We start from the raw sequence: 22770 nt of genomic DNA, 5'->3' as shown, positions 1-22770 counted from the left end.
GTTTTCTCTTAGCACTTTCAAGAGATTTCCTAGCCAAGGGGAAGTCTGCTGCCCACTTAACTGTGCTGCCCACTTAACTGTTTTTCCTTCCTAGGAAATTTGTCTTTTCTCTCTGATTTAAAAGACTTTCTCTTATCAACGGTTGGCCTTAGTAAGATGTGCATTTATAGTGATTTACTTTGCTTGGGATTTATGATTCCTGAATTTAAGGATTTTTGTCTTCAAAAATTATGGAACATTCTTAAGCATTCTTTTTTGAATACTTGCCTCTCTCCCGTATTTTCTTCTAGAACTCGTAGTAGATATATGTTGAAACTTCTCACTCTACCTGTAACATTTTCCATTTCTACCTTTCTGTGTTTTCTATTCAACTGTTTTTATTTTTATTTATTTTAATTATTATTTTTTTTTTAGAGAGAGAGAGTGCACACATGTGAGAGTTGCAGGGGGACAGAGGGAGAGACAGAATCTTAAGCAGGCTCCACGTTCAGTGTAGAGTCTGATGTGGGGCTCGATCTCACAACCCTGAGATCATGACCTGAGCTGAAATCAGGAGTTGGACGCTTAATCTACTGAGCCACTCAGGTGCCCCTCACCTGTGTTTTTAAACTTGACATTCAGCTCACCTATTCAATTTTAAATATCTATGGCTAAATTTTTCCTTCTTTCTTCCTTTTTTTTTTTTTTTTTTTTTTTTTAGATTTTATCTATTTATTTGTTTGACGGAGAGCGAGAGAGCACAAGCAGGGAGAGTGGCAGGCAGAGGGAGAAGCAGGACCCTGGGATCATGACCTGAGCTGAAGGCGGATGCTTAACTGACTGAGCCGCCCAGGCGCCTCTCTACGAGTGAATTTTTCATTTCCAGAGTTTCTGTTTGGTTCCTTTTCAATACTGCCTCTTCTCTTTCATGACGATATTTATCTTTTAATTTCCATAAGGATTCTAAACATACTCATTTTATGTTTTTCTCAGATTGTTCTATTACCTAAAATTATTGAAGCTGCTAATCTTCTTGTTTGGTGGGTTGGCTGTCTTTCCTTTCCGACGGTTCATGAGCTCACGTGGTTAGTAGTTTTTATCAGGAGCTCAATTTTTAGGGGCTTATTGTTTCCTCTAGAAGGCCCATGCATGCTAGATTGTGGATATTTCCCTCCAGATATTTTTGTAATTACACTTGCTAGGGCTTCACAGGTTTTGTGGTCCTGGGCCAGTTTCCATTTTATTTTTTTCAGAATTCACTTATCATATAAGACATATAAATTTAGATCTACATCCATGTGTGGCAAAGGACTTGGCTCCAATTTCCTCCAGAGAGACTTTTCATTTCCCCATGTAGGACCCCATGCAAGGATGAACTTCCTCACTGCTTTCTGTCGCAGATGGACAGCTTTTCCACTCCCTGTTAAACAGAGAAGGCCACCCTTGCAAGTTTCTGCCTTTACGCACAGGCTTCAGTCCTTGCCAGTACCTTACAACAGGCCTACAGTGTCATCTCCTCTCACAGGGATTAAAATCCCAGCCCCAAACCATGAGAATCTATGTCATGGCCCAAATCCCTCTCTGCATCTGAGGCTTCATTTGTAGAATTAGATTCCCTCTGCATTTCCTGCAAGCTGGACTTCCCCGGTCTCACCTCAACCTTGTACTTACAATTCTTTTATTTTTACTTTATCCAGCACTCACACATATTTATAGCAAGACTCAAGTTTGCATTAGATCAGATGCATTTAGATCAGTTGTTGGGAACTGTAGTCTACCGTTTATATAGTGGGCTCAATAGATTTTGTTTAGAAAAAAAAGAGCTTCACTGTAAAAAAAAAAAAAGATTAAAAATGGTTCACAGGACTAGCTCAATGTTCTTCTACTGATAAGGAAAGGAAGCCCAAGGAAATGAAGGGCCTTTAAGGGTCACGCACGCTAAGAAGTAGGAGGAGTGGAGCTCCACTCTCCATTCTCCTTCCCCCCTTCTTGTCTCCTTTCTTCTTTGCTTCCTCCACGAACTGGATTATCTATTAAAGTCAATATCTTCAGACCTTTGGTAGATATAGCAACCACCGTGAAACAGAAGACAATTTTGGGTGTTTGAGCAAAGCAATCACATTAAAGTGAAGTGGATGGAGGGCTTAACTCTGGAATGTCATCTCCTTCACTGAAAACATCTATAGGAAGGGAAGGGTCATTATTTGGTTTGTGAAGAGCCAGATTCGCTCCAGACAGAGAATATGGCAACTTACTTTCTTCACAGAATGATTATTAAAAAATCATAAAGATGTATTCGTGGATTCAAATTATAACTTTTTTTCTGTAGTCTGACTATAACAATATGTGTGGTTGCAACCATTTACGCCATAAAAGTTAAACTAATGATCCTATTGTTTGAGACCACATTAAAAAGAAAAAGAGCAACCCGTAGAAACCTAGTGACAAAAATGATTACTTTTGGATGCTTCTCACTTATACCTGATTCGCTGTTCACTCTTTCTAAGTCTTTCTTTGCATCACGTGTTCCCAAAACAACTTGTGTTTCTTTTCCAGCCAACTGACCCACTGAAGCGTCGGTGTGTTAAGAAAAGTCAATGAACCATAAAGTGACATAAGTAACTGACAGAACTTCAAAGGGGCAATATTCTTTTCATCTTAACACATCCTGGCACCATCACAAATGTTTTCTTTCTTTCCACGAAATAAAAAACTCCTCTGCCTTTTTAAGTTTCAGATTGATCTGAGGTAACTGGGGAGTTTATCAGAAACACTTAACAGGCAAAGGTAGATAAACTGAGGTGACTACGCTGGATAAGCCCAGGACCAAAGTTCTAGGGACAACTGATTTTTCAACCATGAAGGAACCTTCTAATGGTGTCAAGTCCTGAGCCTCACAGATGACCAGTCTAGCATATTTGTTCACTAACTGCTGACACTGGCTGTGTTTACACCACTATTTATTGAGCACGTACTATGAGCCAGGTACCATGCTCAATGCTTCATATATGTTATCTTATTCAGTCCCCCCAATAAACCCAAGAGGAGGTATGTCCCCATTTTATAGATCAGGAAACTGAGGCTCAGGCACATGACAATGCCCAAGGTACCCCAGCTCGTATGTGTTGTTGAGCTAGGATTCAGCCCATTGTCTGTCTGATGCCAAAGCTCATGCTCTTACCTTTGAACCAGGAACCTGCCTAGTACGGGTTCAGTTTAAATTCCTGGACTCTTTACCTGGGAGGCTTTGTTAGGAGTAATCCATTTCCCCTTTAAGGGTGACTTACCTAAATAATTTGAGATTATCTGCAAGTTTAGGGATATCAGTAATGTCCTCCTAAGGAAAAACAGATAACATTTCGTAAGTAGTTAATTAGGTGGTATTGATACCCTATACCTGCACTGCCTAATGCTGTAGCCACTCGGCACATGGGGTTATTAAAATGTGAATTAATTAAAATTAAATTAATGAGAAACTCAGTCCCTCCGTCACACAAGCCACATGTCTAGTAGTGACCTTGGTGGAGAGTGGGCAAGGGAGGGGGGTGGGATGGGGTACATGCAGGGGCTTCTGGGTGGCTGGCAAAGTTCTAGTTCTTGATTTGCGTGGTGACTTGGGTGATTATACAAATTTGTTAAGCTGTACACTTTTTCCCCACTTTTCCGTATGTGTCATGTGTCACACAAATGAAAAAAGTTTAAAAAATTGACCAAGCACTACCATTCAAGTTAAAAATTTGAGTTAGAAACTGCTACTGTTATGTACAAACAAAATATTTTACAAATTTTACCTCAGAGGGAGTAAATCGAGCTATGTCTAGTTCACTGATTAACTTCTCAAAAGGAACCCGGTTCAAAGTTCATTCTCCGGTGTAGGCTGGTGTCTACTTTCTAAATGAAAGGCCTATTGTTTAGCATCAAATGAAAATATTGGGGGAGAGACGGGGAATTTTTCATTTATTCTGAGAAGGATCACGATTTATCTATTCAGTGGAGGAAGTCAACAAATGAGAACAAATTCAATGAGCCCTGTGTCTCCTATAAATGTGAGACAGGGCTTTGAATCTCTACAGAATCTTGACCTTTAGTTTGTACGAAGTATTTGCTTTTGCATGATACCAACTTCCCATTTTAAGGAAATTAACCATAAGGAAACATGCATTAAATCCATAAAAATATAGTGACTCATTTTTTATCTCTATTTATATCCAATTACAATAGATCCACCTCTCTGATTCAATGTGCATTAAACTAATAATTACTCCCATGACTGAAGTAGTTAGTTAAACAAAAGGGTGGCACTCAACAGGTGAATCAAACAGGAGAGGCATTCTGCTTATAAAGCCACCACTCAGCCACATTTCATGGATAAGGAGATGACAAAATAGTTGTATGACTTTATGTCTCACCGGAAGATTTTTGTCTATTTCCTGAAGTCAGAAGGGTTCAGGGGCTTTTTAAAGTGTCCCAGAATAAAGGCCCTCACTGTGTCAACCTTGCCCAGTTGCAGTGCATGACTAGGTAAATAGATAATAGGCTTTGTATCCGTGAAGCATCTTGTCCATTCTCACAGCTAGCCATACAACACACTGGGTGGTTCTCTCTAGACCTCAGGGGAGGGACCGCCTCCATATTCCCCACGAGTGAAGACAAGCCATTGGTGGTGGGTGCCTTTGCCTCATACCCCACAGCTTCTCCCTAAGAAATACATATAAATACTGCCATTAACAGCACTGAACATATCTCATTGTCCCTTCCAGAACTGACCTGAGAAAAGCCAGTCAGGTCTTGCTGGCTTTAAGTTTGTGACAAGTATGTTTTCTTTTTTCAAAATCAGACACAAGATTCTTTTATTTCTCATAAAAAAGAGCTCATTTACACATGTCAGTCCACGAGAACACAGCCATGGTTCTGAGTTACCGGAAAAGTTCATACCAAAGCGCTGTCTGCTTTTCCACCTTCTAGGGTCACTTCCAAATTAGAGAGTGCAGCTTCTACTTCGTCCACCTCAGACTCATTTGTAAAATCCTGTGTTTCAGCTGACAGCGACAGTTTGCTAATGTGATACTATGATGCAAACAGAGGTTTTAGAAATGTTATAAACACACATGTATCCATCAGCCCTTTCCTCTTTTTGAAGACAATCCCCCCCGTAGGTCCGAATGTCTCCTGGAAAGAGGTCTCCCTCCTCTGAAGGGAAAATGACATTTTAATCTGAATTATTTTGAGAGGTATGGTAAGTCATGGTCAAACAAAGTCTTCTTCATCACTGGTTCAGCTTGTAGTGGGGATGAGATAAGATTTGCAAGACTAATGCCTTATAGAAGATGGGCGCGTGTGGCGGTTATGAGGAAAATTTTAAATTGAAATGGACTCCCCTCACTTTCAGTCCTTTCTTCAAAGAAAAGAAACAGTATGAAGAAAATGAAACTTGAAGAAAACAAATCTGCTTTGCTTTCTTCCAGAGAGAAGGTACTAGAGTCCCCATACCTGCAGTGCTGCAAAGATCAACATTTCTTCTTCTGTGCAATCAATTTCTTCCAAGAGAATGGCCCACCTGGCTTGTTCATAGAGCTGGTTGATGCGGACAGCATCGTACTAAAGAAAGAAACAGGTAGGTGTGTATGTGTTGGGGGGGGGGGCACATATTCCTCAGTACGAAAACTCTGGAAACACGGAGGCCATTCCTTGTTAATGCAGTAAACTTTCGCTCAGGTAAGTGAAAGAAATACCTATCTTTCCACTGCCCCAGCTCATTTTACTTCTGAACGTAGAACTTGTTTTGTCAAGATATTTTCTAGAGCTTCTTCAAGGGGCCAAACTGACCCATCTCAGATTCCATTATTTCTCCCTCTCTTTTATCACATTTCTACTGGTAGGAAAAACCATTGTCACCACCTGTCTACGGGACTCTCTTCATCTGGCAAAACTGCAATTCTGTACCGATTAAACCATAACTCCTATTTTTTCCCCCGCGTATACAATTTACCGTATCCTTAAAGGAAAAAAGGTGAGGAAAATATGGAGGAGGAACAGAAAGAGTGCCTAAACAGATTTATCACGGGTTGATAAGCATTCGTTTCTTTTTCCTTTTGCATTAACCTTATACACATGAGAAAAAAGGTGATAGGGGATGTAAAGATCTGTAGCAAGCCCAAATCAGCAAAGAGCATTGCTATCAGGTCAGTGGGAAATCGAGCCTATCATAGAGGTGTGCTCCTTCTCAGCAGCGCCAAAGCAAGACAAATGTGAACCCACATGAGTGGGCCTCGGGAAGCCGGAGGACTAAGAACCTTAAGAGAGCCTGTCTTTGCTTTGTGAACTTTGCGGGGCACAGCACAGGAGCTAGCCCCAGGACCCTCCCCAAACAAACCAAAACAGAACACACATGAGAATATTCACAACAGCGTTGTTCATAACAACTCCGAGCTGGGAACGTTCCAGGGTGCCTAGGCTGGTGCATGGATAAACAAAATGTGGGCCACGTGCACAGGGGGACGCCACTCGGCAGTAAGAAGGAACATGCTATTGATACACGTAAAAACACAGAGGGACCTCAGAAACATGCTGAGTGAAAGAGCCAGACGCACAAGATGGCATACTGTATGAGTCCATCTATGGGAAACTTCTAGAAAAGGCAAACCTGGACACAGAAGGTGGACCAGTGGTGGGCTGGGGCCGGGAGAGCCAAGATTGACCACAGATGGGGTATGAGGAAACTTTTTTGGGTGATGCAAGTGTTTTACTACTGGATTGTGGTGATGGTTGCACAACCATATGAATGTACTACAATCATTATAATAGAATTTTATGGCATGTAAATGATACGGCAATCAAGATACAACTAAAAAAACACACACCACACACGCCAAAAACCAAGCAACCCCTGCCCCCTCCCAAAGACCCCTGCTTCATGAACAGTTTAAAGACAAAATCTAAATAGTATGTGCAGCCACTAAAATTTGAACTGGACTTTCCTATCTGTCTCTGTCTGTCCACCAGTCAGTCACAGTGTCTACAATTCTAACGCTGTAGGAGTTTTAGTGAGAGTAAGTTAAATCACCCAATCAGGCTTTTCTCTCAAATACAGTCAGTAAAGATTTACAAAAATTAATCAGAGCGTCCACACCTGAACAAACCTAATTCCCCTACCACTCCCCAAAGCCAAATAAAACAATTCCTTGAAAGAATGTTGGTTAAACAAAAGTTGGCCTACATTTGCAAACTGACATTAGGAGAAGAGGATCTAGTCTAGGATGTTATAAAGGACAGGCTAAGCCCTGGCTCCCACTGAGGAACACTGGATTTCTCTGTGGCTGCCAGCGGAACTACGGATTTTCTCCTCTGGAGTCTTGTTCAGGTTCCCCCTGAGGCTCTAGAAGCACATCACAGGTTCCAGGTTTTCACGGGTCATGTATTAACCGCCACCCCAATAGGTCTTTGTCTCTCTGAGAACTCTGTCAGTGGTTTCCCTGACTTAGAGACAAATTTTTCCCCTTGGTGGGGATTGGCTACTCTTGCCCTTCCTTGGCTCTCGATTTCCTTTGTCTTCCGGTTTACTGAAAATAGAAATCCCAGACTGGTGTTCGGCGTCTGCCTTCGGCTCAGGTCATGGTCCCGGGGTCCTGGGATCAAGCCCCGCATAGGGCTCCCTGCTCCGCGGGAAGCCTGCTTCTCCCTCTCCCTCTCCCCCTGCTTGTGTTCCCTCTCTCGCTCTGTCTCTCTCTGTCAAATAAATAAATAAAATCTTAAAAAAAAAAAAAGAAAAGAAAAGAAATCCCAGAGTGGGAAGCACATGGTTTCTGCCACCTCCATGGCCTGAATCCCTGTTTCTCCTCATCCAGGCAATTAGGTTAACCCCTCTCTCCTTCCCACAACCACCAATACAAACAAATAACAAGACCTGCTTCCCAGAGTTTCACTCTCTCAGGAAAGGGTTATTCTTGAGATCTAATCACCGAGGATTCCCAATTAGCTGGGAGGCAGGTTTCAGTACCTCCAGGACTCTTATTAAAACTGTTGTGCCTTTTCTCTACTGAACATTTTAAAAAATACTTTGATTATTGGAGTTATAAGTTATTTTTATTCACACAAATGGGGCAAAATAAGAGATAATGAAGGAATTCATTTTGAATGAATTCTAAAGGGACAAAAGAAGGTACAATAAAAGGTCTCCTTCTCTTCCTTGTTCTGGACTGTTTTGTACCTTGTTCTTTTTCATTTGATAATATACCTTGAATATGTTCTACATCAAAAGAAAGCTGATTCTTCTTAGCAACAACACTATATAGGTGTATCATAAGTACTTAACCACTTCCCTCCTGATGGATGTTTAGGTAGTTTCCAATTTTCTTCCTCAAATAATGTAGCAATAACTGTTCTTGTGTACAGACATGTTAATGCACATATTTGAGCCTAACTGTGGCATAAGTACAGTGGAGTGGATTTGCTGTGTCAAAGCTATGTAGAATTGTAATTCTGACAGACATTGCCAAATTGCCTTCCATAAGGATCAGATTAATTTGTACTTTGATCTATAAGCAAGGTACAAGAGAGCCATCTTCCCCACACTCTTGCTAAGATAGTGTATGAAACTTTTTGATCTTTGCCAATACAAGGCTAAAAGCCGTTCTAGTTCCTTTTCTATGAACTACGTGTTCATATTCTTTGCTCATTAGGCTACTGGGTTGTTGGTCTTTTTTTTAATTGATTTCCGGAAGCTCTTTATTAGGGAAATTAGCCTTTTGTTTGTAGTATGTGTTGCAAAGACTTTTTCACTTTGTATATGGTTTTTTGGCATGCATAACATTTATGAAAACACACCTATCGTGTTTTGGATTCTGGATTTTGCATTTTTAAAGTATATTATTTTTGAAATTTTGTATATTCTAGTATTTTTGTAAATCTGAGATTTTTAATCAGTACTTATAACCCTGGTGTCACTGCCTGCCTGCATCTCTCTGCTGAAAGCTGGAGAGGAGACGCTCCTTGATTCTACTATACAGTCTGGTTCCCATCTGTAGGTGCCTTGTCTGTTTTACAAGGTTTCATGGGTGCTATCTTTGCTCTTTTTGATTTGATTGTAGATTCTATGAAAACATAAAGCGCATCTTAAGTTTCCATATCCCTCTATCTACCTCGTAGAAACTTGGAACTAAACCTGGTTATATTTATAGCATTCCATACTTTCAAAGGGGGGAGAAGGGAACTCTAAAGTGGTTGGGGATCATTTTTCCTGTGCCCCAAAGCCATATCCCCAAAGCCTGAGTCTTCGGGTCACCTCTGGGTTGATAGCTTCTATTTGGCTGTTAGATTCAAATAGGTTTCGTTCATGAGCCATGTGGAGAGAACTCCTTACCAATTAAGCAAATATGATCATTCACAGCACCCTTGAAAAAAAAAATCAAAACAAAAAAACCCCTCCCTTTTGGGAGAAGCTGTAGAGTAGTTTCTCCTGAAGGTTTTATCAAAGAGCCAAAATTTGCTCGTTTGCCATGACTCAGTGGAAGTCAGGCACTCCAGAAACAAGCTAGGTCCAGGGGCATTAAACCAGGATCTAAAACAAAGACTGACCAGGAACAAGGCTTATTTTGAAGAAGATGCCGGTGGGACCGGAGATGCACCTCTGAAGACCAGACTTAACATCGGGATCAAGGAAAAGACAGTGCCACGAGAGGCAGAATCACTGTTGTGGGTGAGAAAGGGGGCACCTGGAGGGCCCGTGACTCAGTTTATATTCTCGACATTTGGCAGGTTAAGTGCTGACTCACAACTCCACAAACAGGCCAGGCAGGGCCAAGGAAGGGGAAGAAATTCAGAGGATTTATTTCACCACTCAGTTGTCCTAGTAAACTTCAGGTGGCAGATGGGCACTTAATGGGAGTTGCTGACCAGCTGGGGTCTTTAGTTTTACAGATGGTCCCTCTTTCTCATCACCGAAGACTTATTCAGCCCTGCCGTGGGGAGTGTGGTGTGCACCATCACGGGGTCCTGGCTTATTCATGAGAGTCTGCTCTTAACCTTGGCTCTGATGCTCCTTCCTTCCTAGAAGGAGATTTCAGCTCTGTGAGCCACTCTCCTCTTGTCCCTTGATTCATGTGGATGGAGAGGGGCAGTGCACACTACGCTGGGCAGGAAGACCGAAGAGACTCCTGTTAACTCAGGGGCAGCTGACCATGCTCATTAGAAACTTAAAGACGAAAATCCAAAGTATATATTCATTGGTCTAACCCTGCAGAGCTAAACAGAAGATTATACAAATTAACCCTAATTCTGAGAACTAAATGACTCAATTTTCCACTTCCAGGCCTTCACATTGAAAAAAGGAGAGAGAGAGAAGAGGCAGCTGGTGGCTCAGTCGGTTAAGCATCTGCCTTTGGCTCAGGTCATGATCCTGGGGTCCTGGGATCAAGTCCCGTATCTGGCTCCCTGCTCGGTGGGGAGCCTGCTTCTCTCTCTCTCTCCCTCTGCCTGCCACTCCCCCTGCCCCCTGCTCATTCTTTCTCTCTCTCTCTCAAATAAATAAAATCTTAAAAAAAAAGAAGATAAAAAGTATCTTACTTTGGGATTCAAGTCAAAGAACGTGTAGTATTTAAATCGTAACAGTAGCTGCTCATCCTCCTGGATGCCTTGTTCCATAAGGGAACGGGAGGAGTCCAGCCAACTAGAAAACAACAGGATGAGTTTTAAAAGTCAATCAATTTTATACACATATATTATAGTATTACCTAATATGTTTATATACATATTTACACTTATATACATGTACTTACATTTATATACATATAGATGTAGATGTACACTACATGTGTGTATGTGTGTGTGTATTTCCTTGAACAAAGTCTGAGTAAGTAATATAACCAAAAACCTGTAAGGGGAGAGGACTTGATAATACCTTATATCTGCATTTTATTTTATAGCTTTTATAACTTTCCAAGTGCTTTTTGTATGTATATTTTGTTTACACTGATACTTAAAATAACCCAGGGAAGGGCCAAGGCAGTTCATATTTTCTCAGTTTTATGGGTGAGAAAATGGAGTCTTAGTGACATTAAGTGCTGTGTTCACGGTCACGTGCCTTGTCGTGGAGCCAGAATGAAAATCTGTACATGCTGACTTTCCGCACTGCCTCTCTTCTACACCAGCTGGTCTGACTCAATGCTGGGTGTATCGTATTGGCTAGAACTTTCTGTAACAATGGAAACAGTCTATATTGCCCTGTCCGATAGAGTACCCACTAGTCCCACGTGGCTACTGAAGATTTAAATGTGGCTAGTGCCACACTTTAATTTTAATTAAATTCAAATTTAAATGTTAATATCCACCTGTGGCTAGTGACTCCTGTATTGGATGGTGCATTTCTAGAGCTGAAAAATAAATACTGGGTAGTGGTGAGGGGTGGGGAATAAAAGTGAGCAACAGAATTAGCGGGGATGAATGTCATCCAGTCCCATGGAGTGAAGACGGCCTGAATGTCTATTATTCCAGGCTTTGGGGGGAAATAAAGATGACTGAGCTACAATCTCTGGACAGTCCAGTGGGGGTGAGTGAGCCTCATAATAGAGGAACATGGTGAGAGAGAAGCAAAACGGAGCCATGTCCTTACCCTGCATTAAGCTTGGCTTTGTCAACCAGAGACCGAGGCTGGTACATATCAGCCAGCGCTTCTGGTGACTGGGGGGGTTGGCTGAATGCGAGGATGCTGCAGTTTTGTTCTGTCAAAGGGCTGTCGCTGAACCAAGTCATGGTGGAGGATGCCGGCGTTCCATTGATGGGGTCATATGTGGGAGTCATGGTTTTACTGTATAAGCCAGGACTTACTGCAAGGCAAAGGGAAGCATGCACTATGATATGAGATTCGGGGGGGGGAGGGGATCTTTGGAAAAATAGATACTAACATTGCTTATACTAAAATGGATTTTGAATTTAAATGTCTGTAACATTTAAATGAGTTATGACTGATGGGAGAGGAGTTTTTAGCTTCTGGAAAGGCAGAGAACTCACAGGCCGTAAGAGCTTCTAAAACCAACCCAAGCAAATGTTGGGGACTATCTCCTCGTCAATAATTCAAAATTCTATTTCAGCAGTGAGTTTTGGCACCGTCAGAGAATAGAAGATCTCACAAGAGTGCATATACAGACTGTATTTTTGGCCCAATCCTTTAAACAAATAATAGTGCTTGCCAATTTTAAGAATCCAGCTAGTTGATGGTTTATAAATCACATGGTCTGTGTAAGGAAAATGTAAAAAATGCTTTTTTATTCTTTGCATTGGAATATACTATGCAAGAAGACTTTTGTTGCAAGCGAGCTAGAAATTGATTTGCTTTTATGTAAAAAGACAAGGATAGTGTCTTTCCAGAATTTTTACCTGCCCACTTGTTACATGCCCGATGCAAAATTTAAATTGAATTCAGGAAAGAGTCACATGAAGAGAGACTCAGGACGAGAAAAGTATTGTTTGAGTGATCCAACTCATCTCTTTTCCTCCCAAACTCACAGCCAATTCCCCTAAAGCTTTGCATTCATCAGCAACATAATATACACAGTTAAAACAATGAGCTATACAGTTGGTAGAGCACGTGACTCTTGATCTCAGGGTCGTGAGTTCAAGCCCCATGCTGGGCATGGAGCCCAGTTAAAAAAAACGAACTATAAAACAAACCTTATTAAAAAAAATTCTGTGAGTTCTAAAATTAATTGCATATCCTTTCTTCCTCACAGGAATCCTGCAATTTTAGTCCTTCTTTGTTTGGGGCAAGGGAGGCGAGGGAAGAGAAGACAAGGGAAAGAGGCGCAGAGGGAAGGCGAGTTCTTGGGATTTAAGAAATCCTTGGATTCAAGAATGAAACACAACAATAAAACAGCTGTCAGGAATCATACCTGGTGGACCTGGAGTCGTCGGAGAACCCTCCAGGTTTAAAATATCTTCAATTATGGGCTCCTTGTTACTTTTGTCTTTTTTTTTCTTCTTTTTAAAATAGTCACCAGAAGGCTTTAACAAGGAAAGTTCTTCTGATCGTCTGATATCTAACAAACAAAGAAATATAAAGAATGAAAAACTATCAAAAAGTAAAAAGAGGGGGCGTCTGGCTGGCTCAGTTGGAGGGGCAAGCGACTCTTGACCTCAGGGTTGTGAGTTGAGCCCCATGTTGGCCATAGAGATTACTAAAAAGAAATAAAATAAAACTTTTTAAAAAAAAAGTAAAAAGAAAATTCCTTCCAAAACCCAGAGTCATGCTGGGCATCTGAAATCATTTCTCAGGGAATTCCTGAGAAGTAGATGGAACTAAATTATATCCCTTTGGAAGAAATAGAAGGGAACCAGAGACTCCTAAAATTGTGTGTGTGTGTGGGGTGTGTGTGTGTGTGTGTGTGTGTGTGTGTGTGTGTGTGTGTGTGTGTGTGTGTGTGTGTGTGTGTGTGTGTAGGGGGTATGTGTGTCAAAGAGTGGAGGGAGATTTAGTCTAATAAAATTACTAGTTGTTTTTTAATTTATTATGAAAATATTTCAAAGATATCCAAAGCAAAGGGAATAGTATAATGGTGCCCTCATATTTTTATCAGCCAGCTTCAACCACTACCAGTACTTAGCTGTTCTTGTGTTATCTATTTACTACCCATTTTTCCCTCCCTCTTTCTCTTTTTTCAGTTCTTTTTTCTAAAATAACAACCAAGAACCCCACCTTTTTCTTTATAGAACATAGATCCTGAAAGCCTTTCTCTTACACTGTGCCCAATCGCTAATTTCATCCCTATGGCAGACAGCACTGGTGCCCTGCGCATCTCTTCGCACTGGTGCCCTGCGCATCTCTTCGCGGCCCTCACCACTTCCGTGCACTCTGAGGCGACTTCCGGTGGCAGCTAGGACAAGCATCTCTCTACCTGAGGGCTTGCTCTGGATGCCACAGTCTGCACTGCCCAAATGCTGATGCAAAAGGCCACACAAGTTCAGAGAGTTAACACTCCCCAAAAGCAGCCCTCAATGACTGACAAGAGTGGCATATTAACACTCCCGCTCCCTCACCCCTTGGGTGGGCTAGTTCTGAGGCATGTTGACATCATCTCCCAAACGCCCCAAATGCGACTGGATTGGTGACACTCTCTTATGGGTGGCCTTCTCTTTCCAGTCTTACTTCCTCACCCCCCAACCAGTGTTTTCTGGAATCACCCCCCACCCTGCCCCAAATAACTGTTTGTCCTTGAATTCTTATCTCAGGGTCTGCTTCTGGAGCACTCAAACCAAGATGATTCCCAGTTTTCTCTATTAGTCAAATATATTTATAACCGCCACTGCTAATCAGAACTCCTGATAACCATTAACCACACTGAGCTGCAATGTGATTCCAAGCAAAAGCTAAGGAATGTGGGTGTTAAGAGTCTGAAAGCAGTTTTCCTGGAGGCAAATGCACTGATGTCACAGGTCCGGCCATTTTTCAGTTCAAACACTGCTTAGTGCCGAGGCTGAGGCTAGCAGTTCGGCTCCAACCTCTTCCCCTGTAACCAAGGGTGCTTGATTGTCAGGTGGCAGCACACACCTGTGCCCATTCCAAATGCATAATTTATACATGAGACCAGGAGATGAATCAGAATTTCCAGTAGGAGCATTAGAAAGAAAACAACCAAGCCAAACCTGCATCTCCAAGCCCAAGATTTGCATCTTTTCTTTGTGAGAAGACCCATCATATTGCTAAATTTGATTTAGCTTCAGTTGAACAGATATAAAAGACAATGATTAGAAATGCCAGGTTGAGCCCTTTAGAACTACTATGAAGATATAATCTGGAAAAGAGAAGAACGTCTGACTGCTTCTATATATTTTGCAGCCTCAAGTTTTTGGTCCCGGCCACAATGTGTGTTTCCAGTCTCCTGTGGACTGGGTTTTATTTAATCATTTCCTTTGTTTTCCAATCCTCATTGGGATATTGCTGGAAACAACGTGCCCTGCTACTTGCCATTTGCCCACCATGCACCAGGGGCACTGCTGGTGAGCTCTGTAATGGAAGGTTCCATTCACTTGTTCACTTAGCAGTTAATGAGCAGCGAACGTGTGCCAGCTGTTGTGCTAGGTGTTAGGAACCTGGGCATGCTCAAGTAATGGTTTCTGTCTTCACCCTATTTAATACCATAGCAGTCCTCACCGACCAACATTGGAACTCCCAATCCTGCATATACTGTTAAGAGTTTTTCTTTTTCTCTCTACCACGTATCTCCTTTTAATATCTTATTTTTAAATTACTTTTACATTCATTCTTTCTTTTGTTTCTGTATGCTAGAATGTCAGCTCAAGAAGCTCAACTATTTTTATTCTAACCAATCCCTAGCACTCGCCACAATGCCTGCCTAATCAGTATATATTTGTTGAAGGAATGAATGAACAGTTTACAGTTTAATGGGGAAGAGAGATTACTCACTCAGATACTGTAAATGCTAAATCTTAGCCTTGGAACCAAAGAATGTACCTACATACTTTCAAAAAGTATAAAACAAGAAAATCTTCATGACACAGGGTTCGCTTCCATTATAGAAGTTCCCCAAATACATGGTTTGGGCAGTGTTGTCCCTAATGACTGTTAAAACCGTAAGAATTAGTTTCCAATCCATAATTAAGTGTACCCTCCTGCTTAAAATAAATTCCACAAATAATTTTTGTGGCTAGAGTATTTACTGTAGTGAAGTGTTAGTAAAGCAATTGAGACACTAAAAAACACCATTATCTCAAAAACAATAAAGATATGTCAGCTCTATGGTGATGATGATGGAATGGAACTTTCTTGTTTGCCTTAAATATAATGACGATATTAGTATGGCTTAGAGGAATGAATTTTTTTGGGGGGGGAATCTTAATGGGTTTGTTTCTTCTGTTTACAGATCTCTTTTGAAATAGTATTAAGCTCTGTGGAAACGAACCTGATTTATTCCAATAATGTTTCATTTGGTTTAACTCTACTTACATGGCTAAAGTCCCCAGAAAAAGCCTGAAAAGTATGCTTCCTAGTAAGGGAAGTGTGGGCGGAAAGCACACATAATTTTCCTGTCCTCCTTGACCAACAGTTCAAAGGGCATGGGGCCCCTCCAGGGTACTCACTCAGGATTTTGCAGATATCACTGACAGCTTTAAAAACCACAGCCGAGAAGCTGACTCGCAACCTCACTGTCTTCACGTTTGGCAGACGGAGGCGAAGCATTTTGTGCTGTGGGGTGAAGAGAAGCTTTGCGTCTGCCTGGACCCCACATTTGTCCAGAGTCCAGTGCGTTTTCAGAAGCCAGCAATGTTTCTGTTCCCACCAGAGGGCAAAGTCTGACCAGTCTTGGGATATGCCTGCAAAAATGGAAAATACGATGAAGTGAAACGAGACAGAACTCTGGAGTCCATTCCATTGCGTGCCATTGCGTGCCAGAGCTGAAACATACACATGGTCTTCAGCTCCCCATCTCCTTTTACAACCCAAGGCTCCACAAGCCTGGAACTCTCTTCAAAGTCTCTAAGGTGGTGCAGGTAGAAAACAGAGACTGCACCTTATCATGATTATTTTTGAACACAGTGAAAGGAACAGAAACATACACATTTTGTTCTTGATAAAATAGCTGGAGTTCTTTTCCCTAAAGTCCGTTAGGGGCATGGTCCTTTCCGGGAAAGCCAGGAGCATTTGACTTTAATCAAGATTATTTCCCTACAAGAAATGAATCCTTACACCGTTGCATCACAAAGGAGTATCAGTAACTCCCAAAGTCTGCACAGAAGGACTATAAAGTCGACATTCCCCCCCTGCTCAATGACCAGCTCTCTTATCAGCACCTCCAGATTCCCAGTTTCCAAAGTGTCTACCTGAGATCAGCTGAATATTCCCTCTCTTAATGTCAGCGTCAACGTGAACTCTCCTCCTTCAATGCTGAGAGCAAACTTGAATCTTTTTCCTTTGTCAATGCTGGAACCAATATTCAATCTTTTATTTGTTTTTTTTTAAAAAATGTTTCTCTCTTGTTCTCTCACTTTATGTTAGAAAACCTTTCTTTCAATGCTGTTAGTAGAAGTATAAATGCTGTAACTATTTTGGAAAGTCGTATTATGCAGCATTTCCTCTCTGAGCCATACCCCAACAGAAATGCCTCTCTCTACTCTATCTACTCACCAAAGACGTGTAGTATAGCAGCCCTATCTGTAAGAGCCTGGAAATGGGAACAACCCAAATGCCCATCACTAGGTAAATGGATAAACTGTGGCATAATCATATGATGGAATATCACACAGGAATGAGAGTAAACGAACCAAAACTGTATGCAACAATATGGGTAAATCTCACAGACATCACATTAAGTGACAGAAAGCAGATGCCTAAGAGTATGTCCTCCAGGAGTACACCTATATAGAGTTTAAAAACACGTAAAATTATTCCTATGGTGTTAGAAGTCAGAATAGTGGTTTCCCTTCATGGGGCAGTGCCTGGGAGAGGGGGTCAGATGTGATACTTGGGTGGGGGAAGTCAGTAATATTCTATTTCTTGATCGGAGTGAAAGTTATATGACTGTGAAAATTCATTGAGCAGTACACTTAATGATAAGTGCACTTTTCTGTGTACATATTATACTTTAATGAAGACTTACTTAAAAAAAAAATCTCTATCTCATTAGTGTAAGTGAAAAGCCAACATCTGGACAACTTTGGGTGGAAGGTAAAAACAAATGAGAGAAAACAGAACACTATTAAGTTTTAGGTCGATCATGTTTCCTGATGTGAAGACTGACCCTTAAGACTTCTCTTTCTTTGTTTAAACAGGAAGAGTAGCAAATGGTGGGTATGTGTTAGAAGACATATTAGCACTGAGCTGACTTTATCACTGAGCAATCAAACGTCAACAAAGAGAACTGACACAGTAATCTAATGCCATGTCACATAAAGTCACTTCAGATGCCACCAGTGGGATGAGCCTGTGGAAACATGGTTTCATACCTACTGAGGAACTTTAGTTTGCCACCAGAGACCCCAGTTTTTACAAGAGTCGTTATGGGGTTCAGTTTATGGCTTTTGTAGGATTCTCTATTTCTCTTCTTCCTGTGGGAGGGGGCTTGTTCTCTGAGCCATTACAAGATAAAAAAAGCAGGAAAACTTAGATGATCAGACAACCTAGATCAGCCATTTACTGTTAGTGCAATAGAGAGGGTTTCAAATATAGGGAAACCATAAAGAAACAGTAACTTACTGATCTGTTCTACTAACTTGAGCATCAACCCCCCAACATGCAGGTCTCCGGACACTCTCAGTGTGACATCTTTCTGCTCCTCCTCGTTTGGATGGTCAACTCTGATGACGAGCTCCCAAGAAGCAGATGCAAAGTCGCTGGATGAGAGCATCGTGGCAAACGCAGGTGTCTGCCGCATAAAAAGGCAGACACAGATCAGAATACAAGAAGGTAGCTGGAGCTTGCCAGGAGACCCTGCAGGGCAAAACTTTTTCTCATTTTAGCCTCTTCTTCAGGAACTCTGCAGGGTTCCCAGTGCCCCATATTAAATTCAACAGCTTATCTTTAAAGACAAAAAGTCCTATAAAGATGGTCTCAAGCCTTCCAAATGTATGGAACTTTATCTGTCCACAGGCACTTGCCTATTTATTTTCCGTGCCTGCCCAATGCATCAGTCATCACTTTCTGTCTCTATTGACTTCTCCTGACTTTCTCTGAACTATTGTGGCAATAGGCAACAAATCGTGGGAATCCTTGATATCTTAAAAAAAAAATCAACTTCATTGAAGTGTAATTTGCATATAACAAAACACAGAGATTTTTTTTTTTTTAAGTAGGTTCCATGCCCAGCATGGAGCCAAACATGGGGCTTGAACTCACGACCCTGAGATCAAGACTTGAGCTGAGATCAGGAGTCAGATGCTCAACCAAATGAGCCACCCAGGCCCTTCTGCACAGATTCTTTTTTGAGTATAGTGTAACACACAATGTTACATTAGTTTCAGGTGAACAATATAATGATTCAACAACTCTCTACTTTATGCTGTGCTGACCACAAAAATGCACGGATTTTAAATGTACAGTTTGATGCCTTTGTTATATGCAAATTATGCCTTCAGCTAAAGTTTATTTTAGAAAAGGATGCCGTAAAAATCTTCCTCTATCTATATTATTATATTCTCCCATAAATATTGATGACATCTTCTGGTATGACAATTCAAAAAATGGAAGTATAGCAAAATAGTTTCTATTTCAGTCATACACTATGTAATTGTACCTTAAATGCATATGAAGATATAGGTCATTAATAATTATTGTCATAGTATTTGACTTATTTGAGCTACCATTTTATATCATATCAGAGTTGATAAGTTAAGTGGATCAATTAAGTTTTTGGATATACCTCTGGCAAAAGATTTAAAACAGGAGTGACAGACATACAAAGCCCACTCTTCAAAATACAGATGGGGTGAGAACTTCAAAATCAGAGTTTTCCTCTTATTGGAGGAACAAGAATAAAATAAGCTATGCAGTATCAAAACTGGAATGTTTCGGGGGTAATGGGAACACTGGAACCTGAAGTTGGCAGAATTAAATTGAGGGCTCTGTCTTACTCCTAAAAAGAAAACAAATGGTCCTACCATTCCTGACTATTTTAATATTGAAAAGAAAAATCAGTCATTTAAACATTAACACATCTTTTTCACTTCACTATGTAAAGACAGCTTATGAGATGTCCATGTTTTCATAAGGCCTATTTTTAAGAAACATCAGTGCACTCAAACTCCTAAAGAGGGGCTTTTCCAAGGGCAAGTGCATGAATCCCCTGGGGATCTTATTCACCTCAGATTCTGTTCAGCAGGTGTGGGGTGCAGGTGGAGACCCTGCATTTATAACAAGCTTCAGGTTAACAGGTCTATGGCTCACACTTTTGAGTCCAAACAGCCACGTGAAAAATTAGCTTCAGGACTCCGTTCCACCCTTCAATCTACCCAAATCAATATGAAGCCAGGGACTGTGGTGACACCTGAGGGACATTATTTTTAATAATAATCCCCCCTCAGTCATTAAGCGTCTGCCTTAGTCATTAAGCGTCTGCCTTCGGCTCAGGTCATGATCCCAGGCTCCTGGGATCGAGCCCGCATGGGGCTCGCTGCTCAGCGGGAAGCCTGCTTCTCCCTCTCCCACTCCCCCTGCTTGTGTTCTCTCTCGCGCTGTGTCTCTCTCTGTCAAATAAATAAATAAAATCTTTAAAAAATAATGATAATAATTACCCCACCAGTGGCATACCAGTGTTGTGTGCATTTGAAACTATTCACATTTGAAAGCATAAGAGAATCTCAAAATACACAAAGAAGATACACTGTAAATCTGAACGGGCTCAAGGCAGATTTTATTTGTTCAAATCAAGTTCAGGAGTTCAGAAGTAGCTCCTTGTGTTTGTATGACCAGAAGGGATATAATGCTTGTACCTCCCCATGCACAGAGCCACACATGGAGACCTCCTGCTTGGGCAGTGAATGCCATATAGTGACTATACTGGGCCTAACCACTTGCTTCACTGTCATCAGCAGGCTCAAGTATCATTTGTTACCTACTTACCCGGTGATATACTCTGTGTGAACAACTATTTTGTCTTATCTCCTTCATCTGCTCAGCAGTCCCGTTAGAAACGAGGAAACTCAGGCTCAGAGAGGTTAGGCAATTTGTTGGAAACCACATAGCAAGTTAGATGGTGGAGCCCAGACAGAAATCCAGGTCTTTCTAACCCCAAACTCTTAATCACTACACTGGGACACATCCTTCATAAAGTTGCAACACCAATATGAAATAAAACTCTTAAAACCACATTAGCTAAACTCTCAGGAGGCTTCACTAAGCATTTCTACTAACATCTTTCCCAGTGAGGAAGCAACAAAGATAACACCATAACATGGCACTGAACTATTTGACTTTAAGACCCTCACAATTTCTAAACTGCTATGGTTCGACGTATAGTTATTTTTATTTTTTATTTTTTTATTTTTTAAAGATTTTATTTATTTATTTGAGAGAGAGAGAGAATGAGAGAGAGCACGAGAGGGAAGAGGGTCAGAGGGAGAAGCAGACACCCCGCTGAGCAGGGAGACCGATGTGGGATTCGATCCCGGCACTCCAGGATCATGACCTGAGCCGAAGGCAGTCGCTTAACCAACTGAGCCACCCAGGGGCCCAACGTATAGTTATTTTTAAAAGTTTGTACTTTACTCATATGTGGAACATAAGCAATAGCATGGAGGACTACAGGGGAAGGGAGGGAAATCTGAAGGGGGTTGAAATCAGAGAGGGAGACGAACCATGAGAGACTATGAACCCCGGAAACGAACTGAGGGTCTCAGAACGGAGGAGGTTGGAGGGAGGGGTAACAGGGTGATGGGTATTAAGGAGGGCACGTCTTGTGATGTGCACTGGGTGTTATAGGTAACTTAAGAATCACTCAACACTACATCAAAAACTAATGATGAACTATACAGTGGCAAACTGAACATTAAAAAAAAAGTTTGTACTTTAAAGTGACTCCTTACTGCTTGTTTCATGAGTGTCACACATTGATCTTCTCCTAACTTGGGCAATCAAAACACTTCTCAAAAAACAAAAAACAAAAAACAAAGAAAACCCACTTCGCATGTAGGCAACATATGGTGACTCCCTTACAGCGAAATTCAGGCTAAAATTGGACAATCTGGTTTCCCCGCATTCCTCTCCTATCTTCCTGCACCTTCATTTTTGAGTGAACTTCTCATTCGCAGCAAGCTGCTACTTGTTCAAGGGAGCAGCAAACACCAACCGGAAGACATAGAAGGAGACGAGAACAGAAAGCAAAGCGCGCAGGCTGACCTGCCTTCGCTGGGGGAAGCCAGCTGTCCACCTCCTCCTGTCCTCCTTGACTACAGAAAATGCAACAAAGGACAGACAGACAGGCAGCCAGCCAGCCAGACAGAAAGATGAGGGAAATAGCCCCTGATGCTTCCCCTGGAAGATCAGAGAGTGTGCCTGTCCAAAGGCCACTCCGCCTGTCGGTTGCCAGTCCTGCAGGGTCCTGGGGCCAGGGGGACTGAGGTGGGTGCCCCTGCCCCATAGGGCAACCTCCGCGGCTACAAGGAGAGTTTATTTTGCAAGGCCAGATAGGCAAGGCCGGAGAAAGTGGCCACACGCCGGGGACATAATTTTTAATTCAGCAGCTATTTACATGCAAGGGGCTGAAGAAAGGAAGGGGCAGGGGTCTCCAGCCTGGGCGGTGCCCCTCACAGCCTCCCCCCCGCCCCCCTAGCTTTAGCCCCCGGCACCCACCTGCTCTTCGGGCGCGGGTGGCGTGCAGCCTCACGGACGCGCACGTGGGCGCCTGCGCCCCCGAGATGCCGCCGGAGGCGCCCCAGGCCCGGCGGGCGCACGAAGCGGACGAAGCGGGGTGCCGGGGCCGGCGCTCGCGGCGGCCGCTCGGCTAGGCTGGGCCGGCTGGGCTGCGCGCGGCCGCTGCGGGGAAGCCGCCCCCGACCTCCCGGCGAGGCGCGGCACGGCGCCTGCCCCCAGCTGGACGCGGGGTGCGCGGTCTCCGCCCTGCGCGGCCCCCGGAGGCCCGGCCGAGGCCGGCGCGCGGCGGGGCAGGTGAGGGCACGCCCAGCCCCGGGCCTGCTCGGTCTCGCTCCGGGAGAGGGGAAGCGCTCGGCAGAGTTGGGAGGGCTGAGGATGGCCGAAGGGCTGCGGCGCGGCGCGGCGGGAGGGCAGGGAGAACCCGGGCAGACGCACGCCGCCTGCGCCCCTCCAGCGAACTCTCAACCGGCCCCTCGGAGGCC

At 42.6% G+C, this 22770-nt stretch overlaps 1 protein-coding gene across 2 annotated transcripts in view; it reads right to left on the bottom strand.

Moving 5' to 3' along the window:
• The window catches only part of FERMT1 (FERM domain containing kindlin 1), a 29193-nt gene extending 9507 nt beyond the window's left edge, over nt 1-19686 (bottom strand). The window contains exons 1-9 of one of the 2 annotated variants that reach the window (XM_028112994.2): nt 19645-19686; nt 18179-18347; nt 16066-16299; nt 12861-13007; nt 11585-11798; nt 10540-10642; nt 5470-5577; nt 4915-5046; nt 3267-3316 (exon numbers count right to left, since the gene is read on the bottom strand). In XM_028112994.2, coding sequence (XP_027968795.2) covers nt 3267-3316; nt 4915-5046; nt 5470-5577; nt 10540-10642; nt 11585-11798; nt 12861-13007; nt 16066-16299; nt 18179-18347; nt 19645-19686 — 1199 coding nt within the window. Of the gene's footprint in view, nt 1-3266; nt 3317-4914; nt 5047-5469; nt 5578-10539; nt 10643-11584; nt 11799-12860; nt 13008-16065; nt 16300-18178; nt 18348-19340; nt 19377-19644 lie in introns of those variants that run through there. The other variant, XM_088026251.1, reaches the window with a different exon arrangement.
• Between the last annotated feature and the right edge of the window lie 3084 nt (nt 19687-22770).

Source organism: Eumetopias jubatus, unplaced genomic scaffold (genome assembly GCF_037043125.1).
Source record: "Eumetopias jubatus isolate StellerSeaLion01/CBP00866 unplaced genomic scaffold, mEumJub1_p1.0 scaffold_9, whole genome shotgun sequence".
Lineage (NCBI taxonomy): Eukaryota > Metazoa > Chordata > Mammalia > Carnivora > Otariidae > Eumetopias > Eumetopias jubatus.
This window is presented reverse-complemented; position numbering and strand designations above follow the sequence as displayed.